This window comes from Dendrobates tinctorius, unplaced genomic scaffold, assembly GCF_039654945.1.
Source record: "Dendrobates tinctorius isolate UK_male_01 unplaced genomic scaffold, ASM3965494v1 ptg000014l, whole genome shotgun sequence".
In the NCBI taxonomy this organism is placed as follows: domain Eukaryota; kingdom Metazoa; phylum Chordata; class Amphibia; order Anura; family Dendrobatidae; genus Dendrobates; species Dendrobates tinctorius.
Genome location: NW_027361682.1, coordinates 9,134,828 through 9,160,892, shown reverse-complemented (window position 1 = coordinate 9,160,892; position 26,065 = coordinate 9,134,828). Strand labels below are relative to the sequence as shown.

The 26,065-nt window shown below is 41.5% G+C and overlaps 1 protein-coding gene across 3 annotated transcripts in view; it reads right to left on the bottom strand.

Annotated features, from left to right (window-relative positions):
- LOC141071116 (uncharacterized) overlaps positions 1 to 26,065 on the bottom strand; it is a 79,834-nt gene that overhangs the window by 32,176 nt on the left and 21,593 nt on the right. The window contains exons 2-8 of one of the 3 annotated variants that reach the window (XM_073559602.1): positions 16,169 to 16,256; positions 12,539 to 12,632; positions 6,717 to 6,866; positions 6,474 to 6,587; positions 6,264 to 6,387; positions 6,088 to 6,182; positions 1,198 to 1,288 (exon numbers count right to left, since the gene is read on the bottom strand). In XM_073559602.1, coding sequence (XP_073415703.1) covers positions 1,198 to 1,288; positions 6,088 to 6,182; positions 6,264 to 6,387; positions 6,474 to 6,587; positions 6,717 to 6,794 — 502 coding nt within the window. In that variant the 5' untranslated portion in view covers positions 6,795 to 6,866; positions 12,539 to 12,632; positions 16,169 to 16,256. The remainder of the gene's footprint in view (positions 1 to 1,197; positions 1,289 to 6,087; positions 6,183 to 6,263; positions 6,388 to 6,473; positions 6,588 to 6,716; positions 6,867 to 12,538; positions 12,633 to 16,168; positions 16,257 to 26,065) is intronic. The other 2 variants (XM_073559600.1, XM_073559601.1) reach the window with 2 other exon arrangements.

Here is a 26,065-nt window from a genome sequence, read left to right as displayed (position 1 = left end):
ACCTGTTTCAGGGCTTCAGCTGATGTCTCCCACATCCCCTTAAGAAATGTGTCCGCTTTCCCATCCAGGGGATCTCTTAATGCCATATCATCAAAGGGTATAGAAGCTATTTTGGAATCCTTAGTTATTGCGAAATCCCATAAATATAAAGACGGTTCATCAAAGGGGTACTTTCTCTTGAAAGAAGTGGGTAGGGAGCACCTCCTTTCTGATCTCTTCCATTCTCCACGCACTAGAGCTCGGATCTTCGTTTCCGCTGATCTAGGCTTCGGAACATTATATCTTGCACTGATTTCTCAGGTTTAGTGCCCAGAGTGGATATGACTGATTTTTCCAGTCTATCTACTACTTCTAGTGGGAAACAATGAAGCCCTGATACACTATTTGAAGATGGGTGCGTACTTGCCACGTCATTGGCAGCCTCACCAGCCTTGTCATACCGCCCGCCTCCTGGGCTAATCATCCAGAAGTGTGGCACTTCTGGCTTTGGCCACGCTACATATATATTTGTGGGAAAAGTATCAACAACAGAGCATGCACACTGCAAACGCACGCCGAACCCTGAGCCACACCCGAGCTGTCCATCACCAGTCAGGGGATGCCGCTCTTGTTGCATCCCCACACAAGTGAAAGCTCCCTTGGACCCACCGTGGCGCTTCCGGGAATCCTGCACCAGCCGAGCAGGTCTGGGAAGGAAACACTCATGTTCTATGAAATCACAGGTAAGCCTATACCATGTTCCCCCATCAAGGACAGGAAACCAACTGATGCAAGGGAGAGGTGCCGCCCTTTTTAGCCTGTAGGTTGCCTGTCCTTGGTAGGTGGATTCCCTCTCTCGTGGTGCTGTCATGGGCGATTGATCAAGTTTATTTTCTTATTTCCGTATGTCTCAATCACCTCTATTTCGCAGGGTCCTGGCCTGCCACATCAGGCAGCAGTATGCAGTTAACAGTTGCATGAACAAGAGGTAAAACACACACCCAGTCAAGTACCCTTTTCTGTTGTGTTCAGGGACATGGAAACAAGCCACAACCAGGGTGTTACAGAGCATTACATCCAATCATTAGGCAAACAATCCACATATTTATAAAAAAACAAAAAAAACAATGCACCATACCCTTAAAAATGTCAACACATAACTGTAGCAACCAATGAATAAATAGATTGACTTCTCTGCACTTAGTGGGTATTGCTCACCTGTGCGGTTAACTGTAGCAATCTCCTCATTACACTGCTCATCACCACTGACATATGTCACTGTAGCATTAATGAGCATCAGATTTTTTCCCTAAAACAAATATTGTTAAAAGTTATTCAAAGATGGAGAAGGATATCGTAGAACAGAAATCATCATAAATGAACATGGCAGTCAAAAATTACATGTCGGCAAATCTCTACAGGTATAAATCCAAAATTTCGGCTTTTAATTCTAAACAGCAGTCTCCATAACAAGAAAAAATGGACACGATATAGACAGCATCTAATGTCTATGATGAGCATCATTCTGTCATCTCCACCAAGAATAAAACATTCACTGAATAACCACTAAATTAGAGACACTGTCATAGGTGTGTCAGATGCTGCAGACAGTCGCTCTGCATCTGGCTGCAGAAGGTCTCTGCGTTTGGCTTTGCAAACGCCTTCTTAATCCTTCTGGCTATTGGACCCCGTGGAAACCTCCCTCTGACACTAATTGACATAGCTTGACCTGGATGTTTATAGTCTCCCAGTCTGCTTTTGGGAATCGCCGGTGATATTCACATTTCTCCCTTGTGAAGGCTTGGAGCTATAGCAGTCGGATGTTGTCCTCTCTGGTGCTATTGGGGACTTCTGGTATTACCTCTCTGAGTCTGCTCAAGATAAGTGCTTCCCTTGTTCGTCTACCCTCTCTGTCTTTAGTAGAAGTGTGGATAGACTAGTGCTAACCCCGTCCTCTCCCTAACCAGGGCCTATCCCTAAGGGTAAGGCAGGGATTAGGCTCCGGCTCAGCGATAGGTGCAGAACCTATATAAGGACGTTTAGGGCAGACAGGGTGATGTTCGAGCTGCCTAGGGGTCTCCACTCCTCACTTCCCTAGTGTTTGGGCCCCCCCTCATCTCCTCGTGTTGAACTTAGTCTTCCCACACTGTGCGTTACAGATACCCAACTAAAAGTGCATTGGATCTTCTTTGGTCTTCAGAATCTCAACAATTCACTGAGTCATAGATTCCATTAGGTAGTGAAATGCCGACAGGATAGGTTTCTGAAGATGCCACAGATCAGATGGGTCTGACTTGCTCTTCGACAAAATCTGAAAGGAGTATGTTCTCCCTGTGTTGGCGTGGGTTTCCTCTGGATACTCTGGTTTCCTCCCACACTCCTAATACATATGGATAGGGAACCTAGATGCATCAGAAATCTGGATTCGTGAGACCATTTAATATTTTCCACTGCTCAATGATGTAATTTTTGCAAATTAAATTTTCCCGTTTCCCTTAAGCATCAATGTGACTTGATCTGGCTGTCTGCTGTTGTAGACCATCTGTGATAAGGAATGCCGGACGAGTGCATTCAGACATATTCATTGGACACCAGCGCTTTATTCATCTGCAGATGCATGACTGTACATCTGATGCTCAACAGAATGATTCTTAATTTCCTTTAACGATTTGTTTACATCCACAAGATCCACTTTGATTAATGCTTTTTCCTTCATCACAACATAATCATTAAGCTCTTGACAGGATTGTACATATAAAACCTACAAGGCTAGTTTTTTGTTTATTTTTTAATTACTGGCCCTGGCTAATCTGGCACTGATGATTAATGCCTCATTTGAAGTCGCTCAGAACAATAGATTTTTCCACTGTAACGTGGATTCACACTTAACCCCTTAACGACCAAGCCATTTTGTAGGTTAAAGACCATGCCTTAATTTTGAAATCTGACCACTGTCACTTTATGTGGTTATAACTCTGGAACACTTCAACGGATCCCGCTGATTCTGACACTGTTTTTTCCTGACATATTGTACTTCATGTTAGTGGTAAAATTTCTTCGATATGACTTGCGCTTATTTATGAAAAAACTGGAAATATGGCAAAAAAAATGTTAAAATTTTGCAATTTTCAAACTTAATTTTTATGCCCTTAAATCAGAGATATGTCACAAAAAATAGTTAATAAATAACATTTCCCACATGTCTACTTTACATCAGCACAATTTTGGAACCAAATTTTTTTTTCTTAGGAAGTTATAAGGGTTAGAAGTTGACCAGCAATTTCTCATTTTTCCAACAAAATGTACAAAACCATTTTTTTTAGGGACCACCTCACATTTGAAGTGAGTTTGGGGGGGTCAATATAACAGAAAATACTCAAAAGTGACACCATTCTAAAAACTGCATCCCTCAAGATGTTCAAAACCACATTCAAGAAGTTTATTAACCGTTTTGATACTTCACAAGAATTGAAGCAATGTGGAAGGAAAAAATGAACAATTAACTTTTTTCACCCAAAATTTTTGTTTGGACACAATTTTTTTTATTTTGTCAAGGCTTTCAGGAGAAAATGAACCACAATATTTGTTGTGCAATTTCTCCTGAGTACACCGATACCCCATGTGTGGAGGAAGACCAATCTTTAGGCGCACGGCAGTGCTCAGAAGGGAAGGAGCATCATTTGAGATTTTGAATGTCAAATTGGCTGGAATCGACAGCGGACTCCATGTCGCGTTTGGACAGCCCCTGATATACCTAAACAGTGGAAACCCCCCATAAGTGACCCCATTTTGGAAACTAGACCCCCAAGGAACTTATCTAAATGTGTGTTGAGCACTTTGAACCCACAAAAAGCCTTGACAGAAGGTTATAACGTAAAGCCGTAAAATTAAAAAATCATATTTTTTCCACAAAAATTATGTTTTCACCCCAATTTTTATTTTCCCAAGGGTAACAGGACCCTTAAAGTGATTGTGCAATTTGTCCTGAGTACGCCAATACCCCATATGTGGGGGTAAATTACTATTTGGGTGCATGGCAGAGCTCGGAAGGGAACGAGCGCCATTAGACTTTTTTGGTTGGAATTGAGATCAGACGCCATGTCGCATTTGGAAAGCCCCTGTGTGCCTAAACAGTGGAAACCCCCCACAAGTGACCCCATTTTGGAAACTTATCTAGATGTGTGGTGAGCACTTTGAACCCCCAAGTGCGTAACAGAAGTTTATAACGTAGAGCCGTGAAAATAAAAAAAAATCATATTTTTTTTCTCAAAAATGATCTTTTTTCCCCCAAATTTTTATTTTCACAAGGGTAACAGGAGAAATAGGACCCCAACAGTTGTGGTGCAATTTGTGCCCCTGATGTGCCTGAACAGAAGAAACCCCCCACAAGTAACCACATTTTGGAAACCAGACCCCCCATGGAGCTTAACTAGATGTGTGGCGAGCACTTTGAACCCCCAAGTGCTTCACAGAAGTTTATAATGCCCGGGCGTGAAAATAAAAAATCATTTTTTTCCACAAAAATGATCTTTAATGAGCTATAATTTTTCCATATTTCGGCCGGCAGAGTCATGTTCAGACTTGATTTTTGCGGGAAGAGCTGACGGCTTTATTGGTACCATTTTCGAGCACATAACGTTTTTTGATTGCTTTCATTTTTTGAATGAACAAAAACCAGCAATGTAGGAATGCTTTTTTTTCCCCCTCTGTTCCACGTGTGGTAAAATTAGTATGGCAGCTTTATCTTTGGGTCACTACGATTACAGTGATACCTCATTTATATAGTTTTTTTATGTTTTAGTGTTTTTTTACACAAACTTTTATAGAAAAAATAATTATTTTTGCATCACTTTATTCTGCGAGCTATAACTTTTTTATTTTTTCGCTGATGATGCTGTATGGCGGCTCGTTTTTTGCAGGACAAGATGACGGTTTCATCGATACCATGTTTATTTATATCCGTCTTTTTGATCGTGTGTTATTGCACTTTTTCCAAGTGGTATGATGATACCGCTTAGAAAAAGAATAATTTGCTACTTTTTTGTGGTTTTTTTACGGCGTTCACTGAAGGGGTTAACTAGGGTGACACTTTTATTAATGGGATTTTTACGAATGATACCAAACGTGTATTTTTTTTTGTTTGTTTGTTTTTTTTTTACATAAAAATGTGTAATTTTGAGGGGATTTTTCAGGGAATTTTTTTTTACTTTTTTTTTACATATTTTTTTAAAAAGTTTTTTTTTTTTTTACTTTGTCCCTTCATGGGACTTTGACTTTCACATTAGGTATAATACATTGCAATGCTCCATCATTGTAATGCATTATACCAATGCTGAAAGCTGATGTCACCATGCTATGAGCATGTTCTCACCAGCTTTCCATAGGTAAATGACCCGGAGGTTGTCATGACACCTCTGGGTCATCATGGCACAGGTCGGGCCCCGCGATTCCATCGCGGTGACCGACCTGAGGCAGAGGGAGCCCCCTACCCTCTGAACACTGCGATCGCAGCAGTGAGGGGGTTAACAGCCAGGGGCAGTGGGGGCTCCGCTCCTAGCTCTCCGTGCAGGACGCTCAGCCACTGCAGCGCTGAGCTCCTTCACTGATCGGGCAAGGAGAAGCTCAAATTTCAGCTTCTCCTGCTCATCACTGCTGTTTGGTCAGTCAATCTGACAGACCAATCACAGCGCTGTGGGTGCAGGGACCGAGTGCAAGGGTCCCCCTGCCCCCCTTGCTGTGGCTCTCAGCTGTCATAGACAGCTGTCGGCGCTGAACTGAAACTGCGTGTTTACATGCAGTGACAGTTAAAAGGCAGGATGTGCAGAGTCCGTCATGGTGCAGGAAGTCACCTCCTGCCATGACGGACTCTGCACGTCCATAGACATTAAGGGGTTAAAACTGAACCCTAGAAAACGACACACTTAATTTTATGTTGCAGTCTGATGTCACAGATTTACTGTTCATATAGGAAGGCTCCATGAAATCAATGGTATCTCTAATAAATTGTCCTTAATAGTGGTGGATAAAACAAGACTAAACACAAGACCTTGACAGTCTTCTACATATCATCGGGAAAATTTTATGAAACCTTCTCTCCATTCCATCTACCTGATTTTGAGGAACATTGAGGTTTTCATCTGAACCATCCGGTTGATGAAGAGGATAGGGACATCTCTCTGATGCTATCCTGTCACTGGATATAACTGAAGAAAACAAATACAGGGAATGAATTCATTCTTTACATAGATAATTATAGGCCGTGTGTATTTAGTCCTGGCTATTACCTGGTGATGTGAGGGGCTGGGGAACCTCCATCAAGACGTCCTTGTACAGATCTTTGTGTCCTTGTAAATACTCCCACTCCTCCATGGAGAAATAGACGGTGACATCCTGACACCGTACAGGAACCTGACAAATACAATAATACGGTCATTTCTCTGATATCTTCGCAGCATTACCGTATAAATGTCCCTATAATGTCCCAGCAGCGTCACCTCTTCAGTCATCAGCTCAATCATCTTGTGGGTGAGTTCTAGGATCCTTCCCCATCCCTCAAACAAAGGGGCCTGATGGCGCTTGCTAGAAGTCATGTTTACCACTATGTAATCCTGTTTACGGAGAGATACATTAATAAATCTCACGACAGACATTTCCAGAGTCCTCACCTCTCCAGTTCTGTCTTTCTGTTATTCCCATAGATAAGAATGATGTAATGTGACGTCATCAGAATCTCTCACCTCTCCAGTAAGACGGAAGAGGATCTCTAGGGTGAAATCTAATATCTTCGCCACAATCTTGTTCCTATCAATATCCATCTTTGAAGGGTCAATCAGGAAAATTCTGTTATGTAGATGATTTCCATTCAGAGCATCTGATATTATGGGAATCTGGAAGAGGTGAAGATGGAAAATCATGAAGAACGTCTTGTAAGAAATACAATTTCTGGAAATAAGGGCAAAGATGAAAGAGCATTCTCGCTTCTCGTAAGGGCTGGAAATGCTTAGATCAGTAATATCGCTAATACACGTTGGAGCAGCAAATATAAAGATTAAAGGGAACCTGTTTCCAGGATTGCGCTGAGTAACCTACAGACAGTGTCCGCCGTTATACTGATTAAAATAAAATGATACCTTGGCTGATGAAATTCGGCTTGTGGTTGTTGCTTCCATGGATCCTGGTGATTCTGACATTGTTTTCTTGTGACATATTGTACTTCATGTTAGTGGTAAAATTTCATTCACATAACTTGTGTTTATTTGTGAAAAAAAAATCGGAAATTTGGCGAAAATTTCGCAATTTTCCAACTTTGAATTTTTATGCTCTTAAATCACAGAGATACGGCACATAAAAAACTTAATAAGTAACACTTCCCACATGTTTACTTTACATCAGCACAATTTTGGAACCAACATTTTTTTGTTAGTAAGTTATAAGGGTTAAAAGTTGACCAGCGATTTCTCATTTTTGCAACACCATTTTATTTTTACGGACCACATCACATTTGAAGTCACTTTGAGGGGTCTATATGATAGAAAATACCCTAAAGTGCCCAAAAGTGACACCATTCTAAAAACTGCACCCCTCAAGGTGCTCAAAACCACATTCAAGAAGTTTATTAACCCTTCAGGTGCTTCACAGGAATTTTTTGAATGTTTAAGAAAAAAAAAAAAATGAACATTTAACTTTTTTTCACAAAAAATATTACTTCAGGTCCAATTTTTTTTATTTTACCAAGGGTAACAGGAGAAATTAGACTGCAAAAGTTATTATGCAATTTGTCCTGAGTACGCTGATACCAGATATGTGGGGGGAACCACTGTTTCGAAGCATGGCAGAGCTCAGAAGGGAAGGAGCGCCGTTTGACTTTTTCAATGCAAAATTGGCTGGAATTCAGATCGGACGCCATGTCACGTTTGGAGAGCCCCTGATGTGCCTAAACAGTGGAAACCCCCCACAAGTGACCCCATTTTGAAAACTAGACCCCTCAAGGAACTTATCTAGATATGTGGTGAGAACTTTGAATCCACAAGGGCTTCACAGAAGTTTATAACATACAGCCGTACAATTAAAAAATCATATTTTTTCCACAAAAATGATCTTTTCATCCCCAATTTTTATGTTCCCCAAGGGTAACAGGACCCTAAAAGTTACTGTGCAATTTGTTCTGAGTACGTTGATACCCCACATGTGGGGGTAAACCAATATTTGGGCGCATGGCAGAGCTCGGAAGGGAAGCAGCGCCATTTGACATTTTTGGCTGGAATTGGGATTGGACGCCATGCCGCGTTTGGAAAGCCCCTGATGTGCCTAAACAGTGGAAACCCCCACAAATGATGCCATTTTGGAAACTAGACCCCCCAAGGAACTTATCAGATGTGTGGTGAGCACTTTGAACCCCCAAGGGCTTCACAGAAGTTTATACCGCCCGGCTGTGAAAATTAAAAAAAACAAACAAAAAAAAAAAAAAACACAACATATTTTTTCCACAAACATGATTTTTTTAGTCGCCAATTTCTTTATTTTCCCAAGGGTACCAGGAGAAATTGGACCCCAAATGTTGTTGTCCAATTTGTCCTGAGTACGCTGATACCCCATATGTGCCTAAACAGTGGAAACCTCCCACAAGTGACCCCATTTTGGAAACTAGACACCCCCAAGGAACTTATCTAGATGTGTGGTGAGAACTTTGAACCCCCAAGGGCTTCACAAAAGTTTATAACGTACAGCCGTACAATTAAAAAATCATATTTTTTCCACAAAAATGATCTTTTCACCCCCAATTCTTATTTTTCCAAGGGTAACAGGACCCTAAAAGTTATTGTGCAATTTGTCCTGAGTACGCTGATACCCCACATGTGGGAGAAAACTACTGTATGGGCACACGTCGGGGCTCGGCAGGGAAGTAGTGACGTTTTGGAATGCAGACTTTGACGGAATGGTCTGCGGGTGTCATGTCGCGTTTGGAGAGCCTCTGATGTGCCTAAACTGTTGAAACTCCCCACAAATAACCCCATTTTGGAAACTAGACCACCCACGGAACTTACCTAGATGTGTGGTGAGCACTTTGAACCCCCAAGTGCTTCACAGACGTTTATAACGCCAGGGCGTGAAAATAAAAAAAAAATCATATTTTTTTCCCACAAAAATGATATTTTTGCCCCCAATTTTCTATTTTCCTAAGGGTAACAGGACTTGGAACACAAATGTTGTTTTTCAATTTGTCCTGAGTAGGCTGATACCCCATATATGGGGGTAAAACACTGTTTGGGCGCATGGCAGAGCTTGAAAGGGAAGGAGCACCATTTGACTTTCAATGCAGAATTGGCTGGAATTGAGATCAGACGCCATGTTGCGTTTGGAGAGCACCTGATGTCCCCAAACTGTGGAAACCCCCCAATTCTAACTCCAACACACCCCTAACCCTAGCGGGAAAATGGAAATAAATACATTTTTTTAATTTTATTATTTTTCCCTAACTAAGATTACTATTTATGGCGGGTTTTTATTTTTGGCAGCTGTCATACGCTAAAAGACGCTTTTTATTGTAAAAATAGCTTTTGCATCACCACATATTTGAGAGCTATAATTTTTCCATATTTTGACCCACAGAGTCATATGAGGTCTTATTTTTTGCGGGACGAGTTGACATTTTATTGGTACCATTTTCAGGCACGTGACATTTTTTTATCGCTTTTTATTCCGATTTTTGGGACGCAGAATGAACAAAAACCAGCATTTCAAGAATTTCTTTTCCCCCAAAGAAAAATGCACCCCCCGTGCATTTACACCGTTCCGCATGTGGTAAAATTGATAAGGCAGTTTTATTCTTCGGGTCTGTACAATTACAGCGATACCTCATGTATGTCTTTTTTTATGTTTTGGTGCTTTTATGCAATGAAAACAATTTTATATAAAAAATAATTATTTTTGCATCGCTTTATTCTGCGAGCTATAACTTCTTTATTTTTTCGCTGATGATGCTGTGTTGCGGCTCGTTTTTTGCAGGACAAGATGACGTTTTCAGCGGTACCATGGTTATTTATATGTCTTTTTGATCGCATGTTATTGCACTTTTTGTTCGGCGGTATGATAATAAAGCATTATTTGCTTTGTTTTTTATTTTTATTTTTTAAGGGGTTCGCTAAAGGGGTTAACTAATGGGACAGTTTTATTGGGCGGATCTTTACGGACGCTGCGATACTAAATGTGTAGATTTGTTTTTTAATTTCCAAAAAATGAATTAGGGAATATTTTTTTTTTTTCCTTTTTAAATTTATTTAGCGATTTTTTTATAAATTATTTTTACACTTTTTTTTTTTTTTTAACTTTATTACACTGTCCCAGGGGGGACATCACTGTCATGTGTGAGATCGCTGATCTGACACATCACAGATCACTGTGACAGATCAGCGATCTGACACAGGCACTGCAAAAGGCTTCCTCATGCCTGCGCTTTGCAGGCAGTGATGAAGCCGGATCCCTGCAGGTCCCTGCCGCCATACTGGATCCGGGGACCTACAGGGAAGGAGGCCCCCGCAGCAGCCACTCGAAGTGGAAACGGGAGGCGTTTAAAATCAAAAGTCAAATCAGATGGAATGAGTGGAATTCTTGGAATGAAAATGTCCTCTCCTTTGGCACATCCTGTTGCTGAGCTGTGTATCTAATCCTATCAGGTTTTGCACTATAGGAACGGAGAAAAGCGCAAATAGGGTCTTATCTGATGATAAGGGTAAAAAGGTATTAAAATTCTACTCACCTGAAATCGGAGAGGTATAGCGCATGGAATTATTAGTCAGCTGCTGCACGTCCAAAGGTCAAACAAGTGACCGCCGAAACATAACTTCAATGGACCTTTTTTTTTGGTTTTTTTTCTTTAGGAAAGAAAAAAGAAGTTCCAGCGCCAGGAATGGAAAATTAAAAATCCATTTTATTGTGCCATTGCATATTAAAATTCCAGCAGGTACAGCATATCTGTCGGATGACTACAGAACAACGCGTTTCGACGCCTCAGGTCTTAATCATGTTCTGACATTAAATGCAACCAACTTCCTTTTGTTGGATTCTCCCACCTGAAAAAATCAGAAGCACATGTGTGGACTGCTCCAAAGCAGCTCCTGCTATGATAATTGTGGGAGTACCAAACAAAGTAGGAAGAAAAAAAAAAACCAGTCAGTGTAGACAACACAACATAAATGACATACATATTTTAAAAGGGAGATATATATACTCCTGATGTAAGGTAACAAAGATGAATATAAAGAATAATTCCAATGTCATATTCCAAAATACATATCACATATTCAAATCCTATACATAATATTCTATAATTATACCACAATGGGGAAAGAAAAAAAAAAAAAAAAAAAAAAGAAAAAAAATATAATAAAAAAAAAATATGTTCGTTCCATTCTTCCATTTAGGGGTGGTAATATATATATTGATTGCTTTTTTTGATTGGGGCCCTCCTAATTTGGGATCCATTCTTGGTAGAGGAAAAGAGATAAGAAAAGAGGGAAAGAGGAAGAAAAGAAGAGAAAGGAGGAAAAAAGGGGAATAGGTGTCTTTTTTTTTTAAATATATTTTTTTTTATATATATTTTTTTTTTTTTCTTTCCCCATTGTGGTATAATTATAGAATATTATGTATAGGATTTGAATATGTGATATGTATTTTGGAATATGTCATTGGAATTATTCTTTATATTCATCTTTGTTACCTTACATCAGGAGTATATATATCTCCCTTTTAAAATATGTATGTCGTTTATGTTGTGTTGTCTACACTGACTGTTTTTTTTTTTTTCCTACTTTGTTTGGTACTCCCACAATTATCATAGCAGGAGCTGCTTTGGAGCAGTCCACACATGTGCTTCTGATTTTTTCAGGTGGGAGAATCCAACAAAAGGAAGTTGGTTGCATTTAATGTCAGAACATGATTAAGACCTGAGGCGTCGAAACGCGTTGTTCTGTAGTCATCCGACATATATGCTGTACCTGCTGGAATTTTAATATGCAATGGCACAATAAAATGGATTTTTAATTTTCCATTCCTGGCGCTGGAACTTCAATTTTCTTTCCTATTATTGATTGGCTGCCTAGTCAAATCCGTGCGCAGGATCTGGATCCTACCAGCAAGGCAGTGCGGTGAGCTGGATTAATTTCTCTCTCTTTTTTTTTTTTTTTTTTCTTTTTTGGATTTCGTGCGCTGCTTGACATTAATACACAAATACTAGTGCATTAAAGGATAGATATTTTATTTTTTCCCAACGTGCTTTGAACTATAAACTACTTCTTCCTCAGGGGATGACATACATTAAAAAAGTAGCGGTGCTTCCATTTTAAATACACTTCACATTTGAAAATTGGCGCCAATAGGCACGTTTCTTGAAAGAAAGTCAAAGTTCACACTGTGACGTGCGAATCTATCACATGATTAAACTCGATCATTCATTTCTATATAAAATAACAATTTCTTTATTAAATTCACAGATAAAATATATAAGAAAAGAAGAAACGAAAAAAGTGAAGAAAAAAAATCATATAAGAAAAAAATCACGAACCAGTCAGAAAAGTTCAAAAAAGGAGAACCAACAGGTCATTCTAACCACCAGACCAGATCGCAGACAGCTGAGCAGATCCCCAAGGAAGCAAATTCTATATGATAAAAAATGTGTAAAATATATTTAATCGCAAACTAAATGTTCGTTCAAAAAACATATATGTATCCTATTAAAATGCATCTTAATAAAATGTATATATTATTCTGAGAGACTGTATATTACTTAATTAACCAGAATCTCATTAACTCTCATGAGAATAACTTTTCACAAAAAAAAGGGAACAGTATTTCAATGAATAAACTGGACTTAATCTTGCTATAAGGAAAAAATACGTATCTATCCCCGCTCAAAAAACACACATATGACATGAATCCTATTACACAAAAAGTTCGCTATAAATGGAACACTTTAAAGCTCAGCGTGGCACCCACCATAGGAACCAGACCTACACCCAAATGAGTGTCTTATTGAGCCGCAGGATCGCTCCCTGTGCATACATAAATCCACACTATAAGATTTTTAGAGGGAAAAAATAATTAACTCATTATTAAAGGTTGATAGAAAATAAAAAGTCGCGCTCGACTGCTCATGGTTAATTAAAACAAAAAGTTGCACCTTGGGAGTTGATGGTAAGTCACACCTGATAAAAATGTATGAATTAAAATTACATAAATATAAAACATATAAATACAAACATATAAATACAAATATAAACATGAATATAAAATTATACTTTACAACCGCATGGACTTAACTTTTTATAAATTTAGTGTATTTAATGTATATGGTTGAGTATATATTTATATATAATTTTATATTCAGGTTTATATTTGTATTTATATTTATATGTTTTATATTTAAGTAATTTTAATTCATACATTTTTATCAGGTGTGACTTACCATCAACTCCCAAGGTGAGACTTTTTGTTTTAATTAACCATGAGCAGTCGAGTGCGACTTTTTATTTTCTATTAATTTTAATAATGAGTTATTTTTTTCCCTTTAAAAATCTTATAATGTGGATTTATGTATGCATAGAGAGCGATCCTGCGGCTCAATAAGACACTCATTTGGGTGTAGGTCTGGTTCCTATGGTGGGTGCCACGCTCAGTTTTGAAGTGTTCCATTTATAGCGAACTATTCCATTGAGATATATATACATACACACATACATACATAGTAAAATATATATATATATATATATATATATATATATATATATATATATATATATATATATACATACATACATACATACACACACACACACACTAGAAATAGGCCCGATGCTATCGCATCGGGAGTGCTGTGAAATTACTGGGAATAAACGTCACCGCTAGAGCACGCAGTTGCAGCTGTTCCTGTGCATGCGCGGGAATAGCGGTGACGTGAATGTCACTTTCGCTGGCGCATATATATCCACCTTCTGCAGGCAGGTGCCGTCTCCTGTGCTACAGCAAGATCGCACCTGAAAATGTTGCCAGCCACGACTGCGACTAGCAACTATTGGATCGCCGATATCTGATACCGTGCAGGCGACGCTATCTTGCTAGAGAAAAGAAAAAAGAAGAAAAAAAAACAAAACGCACGTCTCCACTAAGATAGTGCTGGCCACGTCATCTTGGAGATGGCAATAGCCGATACTGTGCAGGCATGGCAGGTGCCAATTTCAGACTGATCTTTTTTTTTTATGTATATCAAAAACAATAATACACATTATAGATGTGATTATGCTGCAGTGCCGCCGGTGCCTGCCTGCATATGGTCTTTTTTTTTTTTACATATATATAATATTCATTATATAAACTATGGGGCAGGTCACTGAGGGGTCAGTGACCTGTCAAACTACAGTGGGGAAAAAAAGTATTTAGTCAGTCAGCAATAGTGCAAGTTCCACCACTTAAAAAGATGAGAGGCGTCTGTAATTTACATCATAGGTAGACCTCAACTATGGGAGACAAACTGAGAAAAAAAATCCAGAAAATCACATTGTCTGTTTTTTTTTCATTTTATTTGAATATTATGGTGGAAAATAAGTATTTGGTCAGGAACAAAATTTCATCTCAATACTTTGTGATATATCCTTTGTTGGCAATGACAGAGGTCAAACGTTTTCTGTAAGTCTTCACAAGGTTGCCACACACTGTTGTTGGTATGTTGGCCCATTCCTCCATGCAGATCTCCTCTAGAGCAGTGATGTTTTTGGCTTTTCGCTTGGCAACACGGACTTTCAACTCCCTCCAAAGGTTTTCTATAGGGTTGAGATCTGGAGACTGGCTAGGCCACTCCAGGACCTTGAAATGCTTCTTACGAAGCCACTCCTTCGTTGCCCGGGCGGTGTGCTTTGGATCATTGTCATGTTGAAAGACCCAGCCACGTTTCATTTTCAATGCCCTTGCTGATGGAAGGAGGTTTGCACTCAAAATCTCACGATACATGGCCCCATTCATTCTTTCATGTACCCGGATCAGTCGTCCTGGCCCCTTTGCAGAGAAACAGCCCCAAAGCATGATGTTTCCACCACCATGCTTTACAGTAGGTATGGTGTTTGATGGATGCAACTCAGTATTCTTTTTCCTCCAAACACAACAAGTTGTGTTTCTACCAAACAGTTCCAGTTTGGTTTCATCAGACCATAGGACATTCTCCCAAAACTCCTCTGGATCATCCAAATGCTCTCTAGCAAACTTCAGACGGGCCCGGACATGTACAGGCTTAAGCAGTGGGACACGTCTGGCACTGCAGGATCTGAGTCCATGGTGGCGTAGTGTGTTACTTATGGTAGGCCTTGTTACATTGGTCCCAGCTCTCTGCAGTTCATTCACTAGGTCCCCCCGCGTGGTTCTGGGATTTTTGCTCACCGTTCTTGTGATCATTCTGACCCCATGGGGTGGGATTTTGCGTGGAGCACCAGATCGAGGGAGATTATCAGTGGTCTTGTATGTCTTCCATTTTCTAATTATTGCTCCCACAGTTGATTTCTTCACTCCAAGCTGGTTGGCTATTGCAGATTCAGTCTTCCCAGCCTGGTGCAGGGCTACAATTTTGTTTCTGGTGTCCTTTGACAGCTCTTTGGTCTTCACCATAGTGGAGTTTGGAGTCAGACTGTTTGAGGGTGTGCACAGGTGTCTTTTTATACTGATAACAAGTTTAAACAGGTGCCATTACTACAGGTAATGAGTGGAGGAAAGAGGAGACTCTTAAAGAAGAAGTTACAGGTCTGTGAGAGCCAGAAATCTTGATTGCTTGTTTCTGACCAAATACTTATTTTCCACCATAATATGCAAATAAAATAAAAAAAAAACAGACAATGTGATTTTCTGGATTTTTTTTTCTCAGTTTGTCTCCCATAGTTGAGGTCTACCTATGATGTAAATTACAGACGCCTCTCATCTTTTTAAGTGGTGGAACTTGCACTATTGCTGACTGACTAAATACTTTTTTTCCCCACTGTATATAGATGACTACCTAAGCAAAGCACCACATAAAGATCCCCAACCACCACTACAGGCCCGCCCCGGAGCACGAGCATATCATTAACTCAAAATTGAAAATAAAAGATTAAACAAAAAAACAACAAGACGGGTTTCATCAACCAAGGTATCATTTAATCAGTGTAACGGCACCAACCTGACACTGTCTCCAGGTCATGCAGCACAATCCTGCTGACAGGTTCCTGGAAGAGATCCACGCAGAACTGGAACAAGATCGTCACCACCTTTGCACAAAAGAAATAAATATATCAGTGCTGGGGTCACCATGTTAGGAGAGGGCGCTGTGTTAGGAAGGGACACGGGAGATAAAAAAAAAAAACAAAAAAAAAAAAAAACTCTTCACATATGATGCATGCAGACTATGTAACAAAGCCAACCTCTGTCTCCCTAACCATTAAGATGACACTAGCTCTGACAGTGACATTAAAATGAATTAGTTTGATGCACACAAACTGGGTTCCGTCATCCATACGCGGGGCAACAATGAATTACCAAGGCAGCCGGGGATCACGTCTGCTGCCATCTTGGTTTACTGATGAAACTCAGCCACTGAGTTAATCTAGTATATAGTATAAGCGATCAGATGATTGCAAGTTATAGTCCACTAAGGGAATTAAAAAAAAAAAAAAAAAAAAAAAAAACTTTATAAAAAGAATCTAAAAATTCAAAATCATCACTTAATTCCATCTTTAAAAAAAAAATAAAAATTATGTATTATATACTCGTGTATAAGCCGTGATTTTCAGCCCATTTTTTGGGGCTGAAAGTCCGCCTCTCGGCTTATACACGGGTCGGCGGGGGAGCGGGGGTGTCAGAGATAAAAAAAAAAAACCTCACATTTGAAAGGTAACTCACCAAAAACCCTGACTGATGCACTGGCAGGATGCAGCAGAGCCCCATTGATAAAGGCTGGGGCAGCACAGGTGCATTCCACTGATGAGAACAGCCAGTAACCCATCATGGTCTGGCTGCCTAGTGGAAAAAAATGCACACAAATAAGGCTTGCATAAGACATAAGTCACACAGATAAGTGTGATGCAAAGTGTCCGAGCAGCCTATTAATGGCGCCCATAGTATTAGCAGGCGGGTCGCTCAGCACCGTACATATGCATCACACAGAAAAAACCAAGCCAACATGAAAGGCTCTAGCTGCTTCCTGCAAAAATGATAAAAAGTGCAAAAAGATAAATAGATATGGGGTATTAGTTACTATTATGGCCAAAGTAGATAAGCTCACAACCCAACGTCAAGGGTCCCCAGATATTGTGTGTCCCCAACACTAAATCTGAACAGCGCACATAAGGAAAAAATTCAAAAAAAACTCACATTTGAAAGGTAACTCACCAAAAACCCTGACTGATGCACTGGCAGGATGCAGCAGAGCCCCATTGATAAAGGCTGGGGCTGTGAACTTATCTACTTTGGCCAAAATAGTAACTAATACCCCATATCTATTTATCTTTTTGCACTTTTTATCATTTTTGCAGGATGCAGCTAGAGCCTTTCATGTTGGCTTGGATTTTTATGTGTGATGCATATGTACGGTGCCGAGCGGCCCGCCTGCTAATACTATGGGGGTCATTAATAGGCTGCTCGGACACTTTGCATCACACTTATCTGTGTGACTTATGTCTTATGCAAGCCTTATTTGTGTGCATTTTTTCCACTAGGCAGCCAGACCATGATGGGTTACTGGCTGTTCTCATCAGTGGAATGCACCTCTGCTGCCCCAGCCTTTATCAATGGGGCTCTGCTGCATCCTGCCAGTGCATCAGTCAGGGTTTTTGGTGAGTTACCTTTCAAATGTGTTTTTTTAATTTTGGAATTGTTTCCTTATGTGCGCTGTGTCAGAGATCATACTTAACTGTCCTGCCGCGGTCTCTGCAGACTCGCCTCTCCACTATCTCCCTTCCTGTCTTCAGCAGTCACGTGGTACCGCTCATTACACTCATGAATATGCGCATATTCATGAGTGTAATGAGTGGTACCACGTGACCGCTGAAGACAGGAAGGGAGACAGTGGAGAAGAGAGGCTGCAGAGACCGCGGCAGGATGGGTGAGTATAGCGATATTCAACTGTCCCCCAGTCCATTGCTGCTCACCGCTGTCTCTGCTGCATCCTGTGTCAGTGACGTTTAGTTCAGACAGCGGCGATGGACCAAGGAGAGGTGAGTATGGCATTTTTTTTTTTTTTTGCAGCATATGGGGGCATAGTCTATGGAGCAGCATATGGGGGCATATTCTATGGAGCAACATATGGGGGGCATAATCTGTGGAGCAACATATGGGGGGCATAATCTATGGAGCAGCATATGGGGGGCATAGTCTATGGATTCCACCCTCGAGTTATACATGAGTCAACAAGTTTTCCCATTTTTGGGGGTCGGCTTATACACAAGCATATACGGTAAATATTCCCTCCTTTTTCTTCCTATAACTTTTTTTTCTTCAAGTTCTAGGAAGAAAAAGGAAAGAATGGAACATTTTAAGACATCAGTATTCCAGTAATGAGGTTACTAAAATCCAATAGAACCCATACATAGTGCTGCCAAGTCCGAACCAACGTGGAACATAGTCAGTAAAGAGAAAAATCACACTGAAGAAAAGGGTGGGTCACGTCAATCCGATGAAAGGCGGTAGGCATCGTATTCCTGGAATTCAATCCAGTCTCTCGGTATCTATCACAGTCAGCGGGGAATTGGGCAAGCAAATTTTCCATCCTATTTAGAAGGGTTATTTCAGAGAACCACTCCTCCAGAGCAGATGAAGAAGTACTTTTCCAGTGATGAGGAATGATATTCTTAGCAGCCTGTATAAGGTACACTACCGTTCAAAAGTTTAGGGTCACTTAGAAATGTCCTTATTTTTTAAATAAAAGCACAGTTTTTTCCAATGACGCTAACATTAAATGATTCATAAATACACTCTATACATTGTTAATGTGGTAAATGACTATTCTAGCTGCAAATGTCTGGTTTGTAATGCAATATCTTCATAGGTGTATAGAGGCCCATTTCCAACAACCATCACTCCAGTGTTCTTATGGTACTTTGTGTTTGCTAACTGTGTAAGAAGGCTAATGGATGGTTAGAATACCCTTGAAAACACTTGTGCAAGTATGTTAGCACAGCTGAAAACAGTATGGCTGATTAGAGAAGCTATAAACCTGATCTTCCTTGAGCTAGTTGAGAATCTGGAGCATTTGTTGGTTCCATTAAACTCTCAAAATGGCCAGAAAAAAAATAATTTTCATGTGAAACTTGACAGTCTATTCTTGTTCTTATAAATGAAGGCTATTCCATGTGAGTGACTGCAAAGAAACTGAAGATTTCCTACAACGGTGTGTACTACTCCCTGCAGAGGAGAGCACAAACAGGCTCTAACCAGAGCAGAAAGAGAAGTGGGAGGCCCCGCTGCACAAGAGAGCAACAAGACAAGTGCATTAGAGTCTGTAGTTTGAGAAATCGACGCCCCACAGGTCCTCAACTGGCAGCTTCATTAAAGAGTACACGCAAAACGCCAGTGTCAACGTCTACAGTGAAGAGGCGACTCCGGGATGCTGGCTCATGGTGGCGCTCATAGCAATGCCTCATCATCAACCATAGAGGTCTCTAGGAGACCTCAGGTTGTTATGGCAACGCATCGCTGACCCCCGATCACGTGACAGGGGTCGGCGATGCACGCATTTCCGGCCCGACAGCGCTGGTTAAATCCGGCTGTCAGCGTTTGACAGCGGGATTTAGCTAGTTAATAGGCGCGGGTGGATCACGATTCCACCTGCGCCTATTGCGGGCACATGTCAGCTGTTGAAAACAGCTGACTGCCATTGGATGCACTATCCCGTCCAAAGGCAGTAAGGGGTTAAGGAAAACTGCCCATAGACAAAAGATGGTTGTCGGATGAATGATACTTCGGCCAATCGTTCATCAGCAATCTCCCCCATACACGAGTGCTTGTTCGGCCGAGTGCTCTTTTGTGCTACACAAGGTCTTATCTCCAGAACAATGCGATCAGCAGTTCAAAACCAGACATGTCCAATCAACATCTCCACCGGTGATCAGTCGGCAGGGGGCACCATACACAGAGTGTAGACTGAACTTGATTTCAGCGGGTTTGGATGACGTTAGTCTAACGCAGACCTGCACAACATACAGTCCGTGGGTCGTATGTGGCCCGCAGAGCCGTCCAAGATTGTGTGCGCTCTTTCCTCTTGTATTCAAGGTGATGATGATCAAGAAGGGCAGCACGAGAAGAGCAGCACGAAGGGGTGTGTGATGACAGAGAAGGGCAGCGCGGGGGGGTGATGACAGAGAAGGGCAGCGCGGGGAGGCGATGACAGAGAAGGGCAGCTCCGGGGGGGTGATGACAGAGAAGGGCAGCGCCAAGGGGAGTGATGACAGAGAAGGGCAGCGCAAGGAGGGGGTGATGACAGAGAAGGGCAGCGCCGGTCGGGGGGGGGGGTGATAACAGAGAAGGGCAGCGCGGGGGGGTGTAATGATGACAGAAGGGCAGTGCAATGGGGGGGTCGATGATGACAAAGGCAGCACGAGGGGGGGCATGATAGAAGGGCAGCGTGGGGGACTATTTTGGAGAGGGGAAATGTTGGGGTGGTTCTGACGATGCACTCATGAAAGGATAGTGGTTCTAATCTTGCAAACATGTAGCAATCCATTACATGTTTCATGGCTATGTTAAACCTTAAGTGTCAAAACTTAGAGACTTAAGATTATGAGGATAATTGCAGAGTTTTTGTTCCAAAAAAAACTCAGCATGTGTTCACATTGATTTTTTTGGAACAGAAACTCTTCAAATCTTTCTCAAATACTCAAAACTTTGTTAAGGTAATGTATTAACACCTTCACCACCTTGGGATTTTCCATATTTGCATTTGCATTTTTTGCTCCCCTTCTTCCCGAGCTATAACTTTTTTATTTTTCCATCAATATGGCCGTGTGAGGGGTTGGTTTTTTTTGCAGGACTTTTGAACGACCTTATTGTATTTTCTATATTTTTGTTTCTTTCTTTTATTCCTCCCCTTCTTTTAAGAGCCATAACATTCTTATTTCTCTATCCACATAACCATATGAGGGCTTGTTTGTTGTTGGATGATTTCTACTTTTGAATTACACCATTTTATGATGATGCAGTGGAAAGCAAGAAAAAAATTCAAAAAGATTCAAAGTGTGTTAAAATTAGAAAAAAAGTGCAGTGCCACAATTAAAGACGGCCAATACTCATTAAAATGAAGGCCGTTAAGGGGTCTTATTCCCGGGAAAATAGCACCGCCCTGTGGCAACAGCTGTAGATGACAGTTGACTCCCTGCGCTATCAGCCAGCCCTGGACGGTTTTAGTGCCGATTTTAGAGCAACAGAGGTTAAAAGACCCCCTTTAGGAAAATCAAACCCAGCCTGCAATCGTAACTGCGGTATCCTCACAAGCTGTGTTAGTGAGTCACTAATAGAGATGGGTGAATTTGATCGGGTGGAGGGGTTTCTCATGCACTTCAGTCTTGGGACTATGGACCCCCAAAGTATAACATCAGACCCCCCCCGTTTTTACACTCCAAGTGCTTCTAAGTTAAGAGTGAGGTGCTGAGCCAGCCCTCTGAGAATAATGGGTATTAGACCTACCGGTAATTAGGTTTCCAGGAGTCCATCCTGACAGCACCATGGAGGAAATCCTCCTCCTCCTTGCAGAGACAGGAAAGCACACGAGAGTTTAAAAAGTCCCACTCCACCCCCTTTCACTCAGTGTTCTGACACGTACCACACCACAGTTAAAAGTTTTCACTTGCATTTATCCAAGTCATATTACAGCATATGAAATAGCATACTTAGGGGGGAACTAACAGCGCTGTCAGGATAGACTCCTGGAAACCTAATTACCAGTAGGTCTAATACCCATTTTCCAGTACTTCCCTTCTGACAGCACCATGGAGAATACCAAAGAACCTCCTCAGTGTGATATTACTGCCTGGAGAACCTTTCTCCCGAAAGCCATCTGCTGGATAGCTAATACGTCTAATTTGTAGTGCCTGCAGAATGTGTTTACTCAGGTTGCAGCCCTGCAGATCTGTTATAGAGATGCGCCTACTCGCTCGGCCCAAGATGTTGATATTGCCTTGGTCGAATGGGCTTTTATTCCTACTGGGCAATCTAACCCGTCTGATATATAGGCGATAGACATTACGGATGTAATTCATCTTGTGATGAATGCTTTGGACGCTTTTTTTCCCCTTGTTCTTACTCTCGAAAAGGAAGAACAAGTTAGGGTCTTTTCTCCAGCTACAAGTGGCCTCCAGATAATCACTGAACGCCCGTCTAACGTCCAGAGAGTGCAACACCTGCTCTTTTTCGTTAGGGGGGTTCTTGCAGAAAGAGGGTAACATGACTTCCTAGTTTAGATTTTGGCCGGAGGCTACTTTAGGTATAAAAGCTGGATCCAGTCTTAGGACTATGCAATCTTCTCATATCCGTAGATATGGGTCTCTAGTGGACAGAGCCTGGATCTCCCCCTACTCTCTAAAGGTACTGTCACACTTAGCGATGTACCAGCGATCCCGACCAGCGATATGACCCGGTCAGGATCGCTGGTGCATCGCTAAGTGGTCGCTAGTGAGCTGCCACACAGGCAGATCTCACTAGCGACATCGCTGGGGACGGGGATCGCTACTTACCTGTCACACCAGGCGATCCTGTGTCCTCCCGCCCGGCTCCACGCGTCGCTCGTCGTCACAGCAGGAAGCGCCGCAGGAAGCTGATGACGAGAAACAGTCCTGAACGTTCTCGCGCGATCAGCGATAATCAGCGGGGGAGCCGGTCGTAGGTAACTATCAGACACAGAGATATCGCTAGCAATATCGCTATAACGTCACTAGTTATAGCGATATTGCTAGCGATATCTCTTAGTGTGACATGCCCTTTAGCTGTGGTTATTGCCACCAAGAATGCAGTCTTTCATGTGCGAGTTGATATAGGCGTGTCTCCCTCCAGAAAGTAGGGTTATTTACAGAGAGCCCTGAGGACCAGGTTTAGATCCCGTGGGGGTAACTGCCTGATGGTAGGGCGCAGTCTCTGGATGGCCTCCTTCCATTCATGTAATATCATGGCCCGAATGTGGTCACTTATTGGGAACACCGTCTGCCTCTGGGATGTAAGGCCCCCAAACATTAAGTCCTGTCTGGACTGCGGCCGAGGGACCTCTTCTATTTGCATGGTATTTCTCACAGCCTGTAACAGTTCCTCGGTATCCTCGACTGGGAATAGGTACTTCCTGCCACGTCAGGGCTGTGGAGTCGGAGTTGTGGAGTCGGTATAAAATGGACCGACTCCGACTCCTAAAATATATAATAAATTGGGTACAGTAGTTCAATGCAGAATATGCTGAATATTTTTTTCATAGGAATTTGGGAAAGTTATGAAATGTCCTATAAATGGTTGTTCTATTCCTGACCTAAGGCTACATTCACACACAGCGTTTTTGCTGTGTTTATTGAAGATACGTTTTTCAGCTGGAAAAGCAGATCAGGTTTTAAAAAAACCGCATCACCTGAAAGGTTTTTGAGCTCATAGATAATGTTTTCCATAGCAAAAGCAGATTAGAAAAACGCCACACAAACTGACATGCTCATTCAGCCCAAAAACGGATCCTCACAAAACCATGTGTCTGAATGTCATATCTTGAAACCCATTGACTTTGCTGGGATGCCCAGAGTCACTGCATTTTACTGCAAAAAACTGATCCGCAAAAAACGCTGTGTGTGAATCATGGCCGTAGCCAGCGAGGGGCAGGGGGGGACTCACTTGTATGCTGCAGTGCTCCCGTCCTGCACCGGCTCAGACTGCAGGGGGCAATCTCCCCTCCTCTGTCCTGTATTCTGCCGTCTTCACCAGAGAGAGGAGGGGTGCCTGCCCTTCACAGGATCCGATTCCTGGGCCCCGAGCTGGAGAAAGTGAGAAAGTTGTGCACACGCTGCAGCTGGCAATAAGAGATAGTTGGCAAGAGGGACATGCTGGAATTCTGATTGTAAAAGTGAGGAAATTGGTTATTGCCGCCAGAACCCCTAAAATTGATTCCATCTTGAAGAGACGTGCTGGGAAAGGGGCAATTGTCAATCAAGCCACTCAGTGGGGCAGCACTTACTTAATGATTGAGTGATTGCTTGAACTAAAAACGTTTCTTATAGATATGGCAAAGCCTCAGGTAACCCTAAATGAAGGTCAATGGACACAGGTGGCTGAATTGAAGGAATTGCTTAATCACCCATTTACCGTGACTAAAAAATTACAAGCTGAGGATTTAACTCCTGGCATTTTCATAAGGGAGTGGAAGAACTTGCTATTTTGCCTGTCCCAAAGAGGTTTAAATCGCAGATGGCATTTCTGCTTCCAATGAAACGGAGACACAGCTATTGGAAAATAAATTTTTTCTGCACAGCTGTTTATGTGGACCCAAGTCATTGTATACTGCTTGATGATCAACAGCTTACTAAAGGAAAAGAAGCTCTGACTGAGGTAGCAGTTAGGATGTATGGCCTACAGGAGGACTGCTAGGCGCAAGAGGACTTGGGTCCTGACAGTGCTACTGCTGCCATATCTTCATCCTCATCAGATGAGGAGTTTGACTTTGACAAGTATTTGGATGACATGGAGCAGGCAAAGCGTTGCTGCAAGGAAAAAGATTTCACTTTGTCTCCTATAGCAAGCAGATTGACCATATTTCAAGCAAAATGTTTCACTTGCTCTCAAAGAAATAGAAAAATTCAACCGTTCATCAAAACTGACTGTGTGCACGAGGCAATTCCTTTATACCCGGAAATTGTTAGAGATGTTGCCCATGTGGTTACGGCTTTGCCTCCAACCCAAGTTAGTGTAGAGAGGTTGTTCTCTGGCCTTAAAATTATTAGGTCAGATTTGAGGTCATCCATGAAGGAGGATCTGATGGAGGCAATTCTATTTCTTACAACAAATTCATAGACTGCACAAATGTTATTTAGTATGTTTTTGTTGAAAACTGTTTTTAGCCACTTGCATAGTTTATTACATAGTATTATATGTGTATATATATATATATATATATATATATATATATATATATAAAATACACTATGTAATATCGATTACATATATATATTACATATTTACAATTTATTACAGTTTGTTCTAAAGCTGTATTCCAATAAATCTATATATTATGTTCTATCTAAATATCTTGATTATTGTATCATAAAAATGATTAAATGTCTGATGTTCACATTGTACTACAATAAATTTTTCACTTAAATAAGCCGGATTACTTACCGGTAATGCTCTTTTAATGAGTCCACGACAGCACCCACTTGGAGAGAGGAATCTGCCCATAGGAACAGGAAACCTACAGAGATAAAAGAGGGCGGTCCACCTCTCCTCCTCAGTTGGATTTCAGAGTACCCGGGGGACCGCCAATTATTAGGCCATTATATTATTCAATATTCAAATTTTATTTATTTTACATCTAAGGTGGTGTATATACATTATGCTAACTTCTAGGGAGGGTAGTGAACGGGTGTTGTCGTGGACTTATTAAAAGAGCATTACCGGTAAGTAATCCGGCTTTTTACTCTTCGCCACGACAGCACCCACTTGGAGAGAATTTCAGAGACCTTCACCTGGGAGGGACCACCGTGCCGAGGACCGTTCTACCAAAGGCTAGGTCAGATGAACATGGTAAATCAAGCCTATAGTGGTTATAAAAAGTAGAGGGCGTTGACCAAGTTGCAGCCTTACATATAGACTCGATTGCGACGTCTCCCCTCTCTGCCCATGAGGAAGCCATAGCTCTGGCGGAATGTGCCCTGATACCATCCGGAGGATTTTCATTGCTCACGGAGTATGCCAGACTGATCTCGTCTCTGATCCATCGAGACGGGGTACCCCTTGTGACCTTATATCCCATCTTTTGGCCCTGAAAGGAAATAAATAGAGCCCTACTCTTCCTCCAGCTGCTAGACCTCTCGATGTATTGTAATACTGCTCTTCTAACGTCTAGTGCAGG